At 32.5% G+C, this 10,648-nt stretch overlaps 2 protein-coding genes and 1 long non-coding RNA gene across 4 annotated transcripts; 2 read left to right on the forward strand and 1 right to left on the reverse strand.

Moving 5' to 3' along the window:
* The first annotated feature begins 419 nt into the window (after positions 1 to 419).
* On the forward strand, positions 420 to 3,425 carry LOC106666527 (60S ribosomal protein L36). Of its 2 annotated transcripts, none has more exons than XM_014393796.2 (4): positions 420 to 524; positions 684 to 810; positions 899 to 1,033; positions 3,290 to 3,425. In XM_014393796.2, exons 2-4 carry the CDS (start codon positions 691 to 693, stop codon positions 3,377 to 3,379), a joined length of 345 nt encoding a protein of 114 aa, XP_014249282.1. In that variant the 5' UTR covers positions 420 to 524; positions 684 to 690; the 3' UTR covers positions 3,380 to 3,425. The 2 variants fall into 2 exon arrangements, with proteins under 2 accessions (XP_014249282.1, XP_024085501.1); XM_024229733.1 differs by having other exon boundaries at positions 473 to 555.
* Positions 3,426 to 3,588: 163 nt separating this feature from the next.
* LOC106666526 (dolichol kinase-like) lies at positions 3,589 to 9,167 on the reverse strand. Its single transcript, XM_014393795.2, has 8 exons — positions 8,925 to 9,167; positions 8,628 to 8,866; positions 6,896 to 7,104; positions 6,605 to 6,793; positions 6,331 to 6,540; positions 6,011 to 6,269; positions 4,818 to 4,895; positions 3,589 to 4,746 (listed from the first exon to the last, which is right to left on the reverse strand). Exons 1-8 carry the CDS (start codon positions 8,996 to 8,998, stop codon positions 4,619 to 4,621), a joined length of 1,386 nt encoding a protein of 461 aa, XP_014249281.1. The 5' UTR covers positions 8,999 to 9,167; the 3' UTR covers positions 3,589 to 4,618.
* A 27-nt stretch (positions 9,168 to 9,194) lies between these two features.
* On the forward strand, positions 9,195 to 9,553 carry LOC112128010. Its single transcript, XR_002910821.1, has 2 exons — positions 9,195 to 9,385; positions 9,508 to 9,553. It is a non-coding gene; the product is annotated as an uncharacterized LOC112128010 (long non-coding RNA).
* The last annotated feature ends 1,095 nt before the right edge of the window (positions 9,554 to 10,648 follow it).

A 10,648-nucleotide genomic window follows, 5' to 3' on the forward strand; every position in this document is an offset into this window, starting at 1 on the left:
TGTAAATACCATTATGCAAACCACAATTTTTCAAAAAGAATATAAATTTGCATACAAATTTGGGTTCTAGTTAGAAGAAAAACATCAAGGCAAATTTGAACATTTCAACTTGGGCATTTGTACATTTAAATTCACGCGGGAGAAATTTGTATATTATATTTTATAAAATAATAGCAGTATTTTGATATTTCAACAGAAGATTGTACGAAATATTAACTGTTATTTATAAGAAAGTATTTAATTACAAATAATTGCTAAAATTGTACGCAAATTACCTAGAAGATACATAATATTTTGTACATTATTTTATCTTAAAAGTCCGAGATTTAAAAAAATATATATATTTTAATATTTATTTAAAATAGAAAATCTTGTTAAACAATAACTTTGTTTAATAAAGAGAAGATGACGAATAAAAGTTCAACCGGCATTGGATGTTATTCCTAGAGCTTCCTAGAACAGTCGTGGCATTGCAACCTTTTCACGCATCAGTTACTTTCGTAAAAACGTTGTGTCGAGGCTAGGTATTTTATTAACTTTTATCAATTAAATCCTGTAATTAAATAGTTTATTAATATATTTACTTTTGATATACTGATAAATTCTCTCATTAAACTCAACAAATTTAGCAATAACTTTGTTGATTATTTTCCTGTCTAAGGTTAAACTATACTTGTTCGCAGGTCCACTATGTCGCGACATCACGAAATGGCCGTAGGCCTCAACAAAGGCCACAAAACGACCAAAATCCCTGTCGGAAAGTCCAAGGCGGACAAAAAGCATAAATTGAGGCCGTCTCGGTTGAAAGGGGTAAGTGTTTTTTTTCATATTTGACAAATATTCAAAATAAAAAGTACCAAGTTGGATTTCGATTGTTGATTTATTGTAATTTTTGTAGGCACAGACCAAACACTCCAAATTTGTGAGGGATTTGATCCGTGAAGTTTGTGGTCATGCTCCTTACGAGAAGAGAGGGATGGAATTGTTGAAAGTCTCTAAGGACAAGCGAGCCCTGAAATTCTTGAAGAGACGAGTGAGTTTACGTATTTAACAATAATAACACTTGTAGTTTGGTTTTTTCTGATCATAGACTGCCTTCACTCGCTGATTTGGTTTGTCAGATATGTTTCGGTAATTCACCATCTTGATTGGCAAAATGCAAAACAGGCAAGGATAGTGTGTTTTTCTTACCACAAAACTAACATCATGAGCAGGACAAACCCATGATTTCCAGCTCTATACCCTGGTGCTCTAACCGCTTGTGCCATCATGGCATCAACCATACTTTACATAAAAATTGTAAATCAGTTTTGGTTAACTAAAACCAACTAAAAAACATGCAGTAGTTTGGTAAAGTAAAGAGATCAGGGAGGAAGCCATGCAGGTGAATGAACCAACTTGTTTTTCTACTGTTGAGCTTTCGGTCCTGACACAATGCCCTCCTCAGGACTCTTATTTAATTACAATCAATGTTCATTACAGATTACATATATAACAATTATAATAATTCAACAACTTACTTGAAAAACTATTTTTTAAATGGTTGGTTCTTTCACCTGCATGGCTTCATCCCTGATCTCTTTACTATTTATCATGAAGGCTGATACTATACTGAATGATATGCAGTAGTTTGTTAATTCTCTGGGGTCTCTGGTGATTTAACCCATTCAGGATGTCACCATATACTATAAGTGATATCTTGCTCTTTCTTCTCGTGCCATCTAACCCCTGCCACAACTCAATTACTGTGAGTGTGTTCTGGTATCAATTTTATACCGATGTTCAAAGAAGAGAGGTGCCTAAATTTCTACTGGTACAGGACTCCACCTGATTTATTTTAGATCATGCATCAAAAGTGGAAGCATTCGTTTCATTTTTTGACGTGACAACGTCTTATAAATCGGTAACGCTAGGAGGCATTCACAAAAAAGTATGACTCATTGTCCCATTACGATCGGTGTCCTGTTACGCTCGAGCCGAGAGTAATCGATTAAAGCCGAGCGTGCTTAGAGGCATGACTCATCGCTGTATTACGCTCTTGTCTTAGGATACGTTGTCACGAATTTAATGTCCGAGCGCCTTGCGCCCAGACCCCGAGTTTTTTTTTCTTCTTTTTTTTTTCTTTGAGGTGCACCAATTCGGTTCAAAATTTGACAGCACTTTTCTTGAGTATTATAGTTTTTGACGGATGTAAGTCAGTGGAAGGATAAAAATGTATTTAATTGAAAATTTTTCACAAAAAGTATTTATTATATGTATTAAAAACTATTAACAAAAAAATATATATATACATAAATTTCCGATTTCAGTAAACTTTACTTGTTTGTGGGTTATGTACAGAGTTTATTGAAATCGGAAATTTATATATATTTTTTTGTTATTAGTTTTTAATACACAATAAATACTTTTTGTGAAAAATTTTCGATTAAATACATTTGTGTACATATAACATACACACGAGTACAGAGTTGAAAAAATATGTGTAAATAAGAACAACAAAAATGCCAATGTTAAACATATACAATTTAAAATTAAAACTGGGCATTTGACAGAGGTAAAAAGAAAGAAAGTCTGTAGGGTAGATGTGGTATGGAAGAGCTGAGGTGAGAGGTATATAAAAGTAGGACATACCCAATGAGACTAATATTGTAGCCAAATGGGATTGTGAACAGAAGGGAGTGTGAGATGTGATGATGAGGATGGGAAAGGAAGGGTATGTCCATTTACTACTGATGTGTCTGTACAAATCTGTACAGCCCAATCGATACTGTTCGTGTTCAGCTAGAGCTCTTAAAATGCAAAAAAAAAAAAAAAAACCACCAGAACATAACTTGTTACAAAACCTGGGGAGTGTGAATGAAACAACGTCACGAAGGTTAACAGTAAACAATGACACTTTTTTTCTAAATTTCTTGCGCTAAAAATAATAACTTGAACAGCACACTACTTGTATTTACTTTAAACTAAAAGTGAAGGGAATGGAGTGCAATATCACCTGGGAAATGACACCACGTTGACCTAAATGAAACTAAAACCTAGACTGTCTTGTTCACTATTATGATCCACTTAACTGGATCACCAAATAATTTGCCAACTATTCTGGTTCCGCACTACTGAAACGCTGGTTCCACTCTTAAATAGTTGTACTCATATATTGTTGCTATTTCTTAGCTGATAATTAATATATAATAGCTGTGACATACGTATGCATCACATTCATTTATCTGTATGCTTTTTTCCTGATGTTTGCCTTTAAATATTTATTTATGTTGATTTTTATTTTTTCCAGTTGGGCACTCACATCAGGGCCAAAAGGAAGAGGGAAGAACTTAGCAACATCTTGACTCAGATGAGGAAAGCTCATGCCCAACAAAAATAAATAATTCTTATTGTATAAATAAAGGCTATTGTTTTTATGCCTGAAATTTTTCCTTTTCTCCATGTTTTTTCTAAAAATATTGTGAAACTTCCTACAAGAAATTCTAGGCTTGGACCTAAGGTAGAATATGCAACTTTCTAGACATCAGTTTACTCATCATGTTCCTCGGGATAATAGCAGATATTTATTAATGAAATAATAAAACCCAATTATTTCTTAAAAATCTTTATTAAGTAATGGGTGACCTCATTTGAGTGTAGAGTTTAACTAAGCCTTTTTTTTTAACAATATAACATTCTAAATAAATAACTGATATGACGACACAGCCCATCTTTCTAAAAATAGCTAACGTTAACAGGTGCATTTGTAGCATTTATAACTACATAACATTACATTTTTAACTAGTGCATTTTGTATGTGACACTTTAATTATTGCTGATAGAACTAACAGTAACATTTGTTTTTATTAGAAAATTTTAATATATAGGATTTCATTAACATTATGAACAAATCAGCCAATTATTAATTCTAACATTCATTATTAATATAAATTAAGTTTAAAGTGAAGCTGATATAAAAAAAAGGAACAAATGTGAACACTAATTATATATGGAACTAACAACAACCCATCTATCAACTTTAAGTATCAAAATTAAAATAATTTAACAATAAATAGTAAAAAATACGGGATTTAAAAAAATCTATCAGCTAAGCAATAGTCATGGCAATAGTTTCCAAAAGAACCTCTAACAAATCCTTGCAATGATTGTTAACAATCATTTTGTAGCTCAGTGGGTAAAACTGTTTACAGCAAAATATTGTAAAATGTACATAAAATATTGTAAAATGCAAGTTCTACAATAAAACAGTTCATAAACTCTGAAACATAGTACAGCATCAATTTTACATGTGCACGTTAGGATGGAAACTTGTTAATTCAAAATTAACAGTTTTTACACCTCTCTAATTGAAATATATGTAACAATCAATATAATTCAAATAAATAATGACAAGTCCTAGAGATTATAGGAATTTATATAAATTTAATTTGGATAAAAAATAATAAACCAAGGGCTTTTTATTTTTTCCAACTTAAATTTAATTAAAAATTGGACAATTTCTCCAACCTGTCATGAATACATACCACACAGAACCACATTAATATTTTATATCACAAATCTGGAATGACGTTTGGCAATATATTCATTTTTTCGTTGATCAGGACCCAACAATTCAGCCTTATAACATCATCACATACATTAATAAAGGGAGAGCGAGATTATCCACTTGATCAGTTTTCGCCTCGACAAACGAAGACATTGCGATTGCAAAAGTAGGTTTGATAAGATTTGTGCGCGGTACGTACCCTAAAGAAATGGGTTTCAGTTAAAATTTTAAAGTGAAACATCGTGTTAAAGTTTAAAGCGTGTGTCAATACCTATGTGTATAAGTAGTATAACGACAAAAAGCTGTGATAAAAAACATGCAATAGTCCCCTCCTTGGTTTTTCTCGAACCTGTAATTTCAAAATGTCCATTATAACGACATGTATTAAAAATAAAATATGGATAATAAATTTCAATTGATTCGGAAAAAGAAATATACTTTTGAATGGTTGAAGCATGAAAAAACTTAATAAAAAACAACAAAATTTCAACATTTTGTATATTTTCTCAATGTTAAAAATATGTTTTTTATGTAAGGCCTTGTGATGAAAAAGTTTCATGAGAGGGGTTCGAACCCACAACCTTTGGCTCAATTCAGCCGGTTTGAGGCGGCATATTGAGGCGAAGGTCATGGGTTCGAATCCCTCTCATGACACCAACTTTTTCATCTCAACCAAATAAATATATAGAAATAATTAATATGGTCAATTGGACCAACATAAATGGGTTAAAAATATGGTACATATTATGAATAAATTAATTGTTTTATCCCTGATCTTTTCGATATAATTATAATATTAAGGCTGATAATGATCATATCAAGGTAATATATTAAACATTTTTAAAAGAATAATTTCAAAATTAAATTTTTTTTTCCAGAAATAAAATGCATTTGCTTTTAATAGCCCAGGATCACAAAAATGTCATAAAATTGTCAATTTTATTTTAAGAAATACTAATAATGTACAAAATAATAAGGTATACAAAAAATAAATGTTCATGTGTGGTATTTAGTGACCGTTGTTAATTAATGATTATTTGGAAATCGTGAGATGCGGTCTAGTGTGATGTAGGTTAAGAATAACATTTTCTTTAGCGTGCCAATGTTTCGATTTTTATTGAGATCATTTTCAGGGCCTGGGATTTATAAACACTGTTTAAATTATACAAATAGATGTAAGATGTGAAAAAATTAATTTATACAATGATAGAAATTTTAGACTCAAACTATTGAGTACAAATACAATAATGTTCATATAAAAAAAAATCTATTTCTATGCAAACTGGAGTATATTCGCCTTTGTACCGATAAAAGCAGCTATAATATTCAAAGATGATAGAACATCACTTTGTTCAGACATAAAACAAATAATACATTAGAACCATTTTTTGGCGCGAGACTTGTTTTTTTTTTTTTTGTAAGTTAGTTTTTTCAAGGTACGAGGTTTTCAAAGAATTTGTTTACCTGGCCATCTGTTTTTTCCGACCAAGCTGCCACAAATACTAGCTGCGGAATCCCCAATGCCAACTGCAAGAATCCCAGAAAGCAGAGGAAGCAGGTCCGAGTAATTTGGATTTGGATGGATCCAAAGTGGGAAGGAACAGCCAACAAGAAGATATATGGGCGTCAAGGCAAGAGGCCCTTCATCTTTCTCATCGGCGAATTTTAAAAATCCAGACCGAAGGGTTTCACCCAACGGGGGCATTTTGAGAATTCGAATCATCTATTGAGTGAAAATATTAATTGACTTATTTAGAGAAACACTATGGGACGACATGACATACATCCAAAGTGGCAAATATTGCAAAAACTACTCCACTTGCAAGATATATCATACATGGTTTCCAAATCACTGCTGGAACAAATACTAAAATGATGAGGCCATGAAAAATTTTTCTCACAGCAGTCGATGCTTTCTGGTTCGTGTTAATTTGCAACATTACAGCAGCTGCACCTAGTATACAGCAGAACAGCCAAAAAACTACTAACTGGATCTACAAAGCACAAACATTGTAATAACTAAAAAGCATCAGTTGAAAGTAGATTAATTGAAATTACCGCTGTAGTGTCTTCTGTGAACAAATTATAAATCCACACAAGCGGATTTTCTCCGATTGAGAGATACAAAGATGGCAATAGTACAAATGCAAAAACAAACCCAATCAAGCTGTAGAATTTTCCAGGCTGTTCCTTCATATTATGATAATAAGATACAGTGGCTATCACCATTAGGCACAAGTTTCCAAGCTAAAATTAAATATTATAAGCATTCATATAAACGTAACCCTATGACAAAATAGTTGATGTTTAAGTTAAATGCTAAAAAAGTATTTAACCATTTAAATTAACCTGGATCATTGTGGTGGCAACAGAAAAACAGTTCATCTGTGGCTGTACTTCCCTTACTGCAGATGAAAAAATAAATAAGATGAATCCTTGGCAAACCGTTGTGCATTCTCCATAAGTAAAATTTTTTGGGCACAGTTTCATCACTGGCAAAATGGTTTTATGATAAGAGAATATGCTTAAAAACCCAAATAGAATGCTCAAAATTGGCCCTGGAAAGTGATTTCATTTAGTGGTAAAATAGTGGAAAGTGGTTTAATTAATTTAATACACAATTTGTTACTAGAATTTAGAACTGGGAAGTAGTATTTATGCAAAATATGATGTTTATAATTTTTGTCTTTTAAAATTGGAGGAAGCTAATGTGGAGGAAGCTTCAATATGAAAGATTACAACAATCTCTAGCAAACCTGACAGATACTTTTTGATTTACAAAAAAAATTAAATTAAATGTTTAAAAAATTTAAGATTTTTTTTTAAACAAATTTATTTTTAATATGCCTGCCACTCCACCAAGTTCTTTTGACAACAATCTGAAGAGATCCTATCATCGTCAGATCTCGCAAATCAGAAAGCACTTTTGGAGGAATGGAGTAGATAAGCCAAGAAGACATCTCAAATTTCATCATAAGAAATTTCAATATTTCACGATACAGTATTTAAAATTGGTTGTAGATGTAGATGATTAGTGAGGGCGTATTTTATACTGCACCCTTTAAGAGCTATCGTATCCCTCATTCTGTGCTTAAGGCATACTGGTAAGTCCTAGTTCATCAAGGAATTTGATTAGTAGGCCTGGTTTCAGTGGTTGAATTTTTTCTACGGTTACACTGTACATACCAAAGCACTTCTTCTGTGGGCAAGTGTAGCACAACAGTTTGTTAACATGTATTGGTGTTTCCTCTGCTTCTTTACCCACTGGATAGTGGACTCACTGGGTAAGATTATGCCAATCTTCTTCAAATGTCTATTTAGTTTGCAGTGTCCTGTTAAGAATCCTGTTAGGATTTGTAGGGTTTTCCTGCTTCTCTACCTTCTATTACTTCTTTCCTTCCAAAATTGGAATAGGAGGTTCTTGGATTGTTTATGTCCAATGAGTGAGTTCCATTGTTCTCTCATTTTCTTTTTATCTTTCTGTTTGAGGTACTCATTGTCAGTGTGGGTTCCTAAGCCACAAAAGGAAAAGGGTTCGGGTCCTTTCAGAGCAACGGCTATGGTAGAAAATGATTTTATTCATTCTGCTGATGCTGAAGAAATTGTTTTTGTTAAAGGAAGGTAGTGTTCAAAAATCTGTGACATATCATAAGGTTTAAGAAAGAGGTGTGACATTTGACAAACCAATCATTTAGTTTTGATGAAGCTTTGAAGAAGTTAAAATCAGGTAAAAATTTACTAGGTACAAATGGAATCCTGACACCAATAATAACTGACACCGTATAGCAAGTATTTTCTTGCAAGGGTGTGTGTTTTCTTGTTGTCTTCTACTCCCACATGTCCTGGGATCCGGCAGAGGCTGACTTTTTTTAAAAATTGAATAATTAAAATGAAAACATTATTAACTATATGTTTTTATAATTTAATTATTTCTAACACAAAGTATTTAAATAGATAAGGTTTTTAAAGTAAATGTGTTAGTTCAGTTTGAAAACTTATGTGAATAGTAGGACATAGATTGGACAGTACAGGTGTCTGGACCATGAGTGCCGGTACAATTTAAAGTAGAAATTAAAAGTACCTTTTGATGTGAAAATGTACAAAAGTATAGTTGAACTGGTACAGGAAAATATTACAGCTCCAAAGGGAGTTGGCTTCCGATAATAAGCGTTGAACATATCAATGACAGATTGTACTAGGATACCAGTGCAGATACATGCTGCAACTTGGTATTTGAGACTAGATTCGTATTTAATTCCACCAAGGATCACCGCAGAAGGTAGAAGTAGAGAGAGCCAAACACCAGACCCAGCATCTTTCCTGAATGGACAAGATAAATATGTAAAGACTTCTACAAAACATATACAACGTGATTTACCTCGGTTCTATATTATGCTCGGCTAAATTACAACTAATCTGCTTGTTTATGGACGTTAAAAAAGAGTGAGCCATTTGAATTCAGTGGGGAACGTTGGATTTGATGGATGGACAGGTATTTTTGACTTCCTCCTTACATCCCATCTGATGGTACGGATGTCATTTTGCCCGATTTAAGGTCAGATTTGGAAAAAACAGTACCAGTTGGACTTTTGGACTCGGCACTCAGAGTTCAAAGTTTATAAGGTTACTTAACTGTTAAACCGGAATGAACACATTAAACGACCACAGGTTATTTATTTCTCTTGTTGATAGTGTAGTTTCTTTCAAACATTTTCTTTTTAAATAATTGAAATAAATATTTTTTAAACATGACATCTGAATCCAACGTAAAACCCATGAGTTTATCGAAAGGAAATGAATTTGTTGGAACAGGAATTCCTTCACTGGACGCTGTTATAGGTAAATTGTTCTTGTAATACCACGTTTACATTTAACAACGTGCTTTAATAAGTCATATATTTAAAATAATAATAAATACAGATTAATTATAATTAATATTGTTTCACTGTTTTGTTTTCTAGGTGGAGGGTATCCTGTGGGATCACTTGTTCTGATAAGTAAGGTGATCTGTTGGTATTTTAAAAAAAATTTTTGTCAACACTTGTAAACTTATGTGCAGTCTGCAAATAAAATACATCATAAAACATACATAAAATCATAAACACTAATCTGAGTGGGTTTAGATTTGGAGCCTAGCCTGGCCTAGCTGTTGATAGCCTCAACCTCGGTAACAGTACGAATAAGTCTGAAGTCTGACTCTAGAACTAAACATTGCAATCACCACAAAGAGAACGGCCAAAAGTTGGTTTATATTTTTATGTGGAAATTCAGAATCTTAGTGCTGTAGAGATTTGACTTCCTCTTTCCTTTTATTTTCATTATCTGGAGAGAGAAAGCATTTTAAAACTGCAGCAAACTTTTTTTTTCCAATTAAAATACCATAGTTAGTAGTCTTTAGATTAACATCTGATTTATCCTCGAGACAAAATGGTGAAGGCTTTTAACTGATTCTGAAGCGAAACATTCTAAAGGGCTGCTTTGAGCAGCAGTGCAAGGAATCATCACTGCAGTGATCATTATTTCCTAGCCTAAGTGATAAAGTTTTAAAACATTTTTGAGTATCACTATAGACATGTATTTAAAAAAAAAGTTATAATGCTCTATATCAAGAATATTTTAAATTAATGGAGTATAGGACTGAGATTCGATCTCGGACAGACACCCAGGGCTAGTGATTCTTGAGACTTACTGGTAATTTTGTAAATATTCAAAAGTTGAAATAGATAGTGGATTGCAAGAAGTGATAGGCTCAACTCTCTACATGTACGTACGTACGTGTATGTGTCTGTGCAGGTTTGAGCTTATATAAATCAGTAATTAGTTTAAAATAATGTTTTAAAGATAAAATTACCTTTGCTTCAATATCTTTATCTAATTCGATGTTTTCATACGATGTTGTGATCATTTCTTGAGCATTAGTTGCCATTTGTCCTGGATAGTAGAAACTAAATGGAAATGGTATCGCCTTACTATACCATGGTCTAATGACTCCATTACTATTTTTTGTATCTATCCAACTAAAAATTAAAATGGAATAAATAAAATTATGTAGCAATTGGGTTAAAAAAATCACAGTAAAATAGTTTTTGAAATTGTCTGGCA

Source organism: Cimex lectularius, unplaced genomic scaffold, assembly GCF_000648675.2.
Source record: "Cimex lectularius strain Harlan isolate CLEC.00 unplaced genomic scaffold, Clec_2.1 scaffold415, whole genome shotgun sequence".
NCBI classification, from domain to species: Eukaryota; Metazoa; Arthropoda; class Insecta; order Hemiptera; family Cimicidae; genus Cimex; species Cimex lectularius.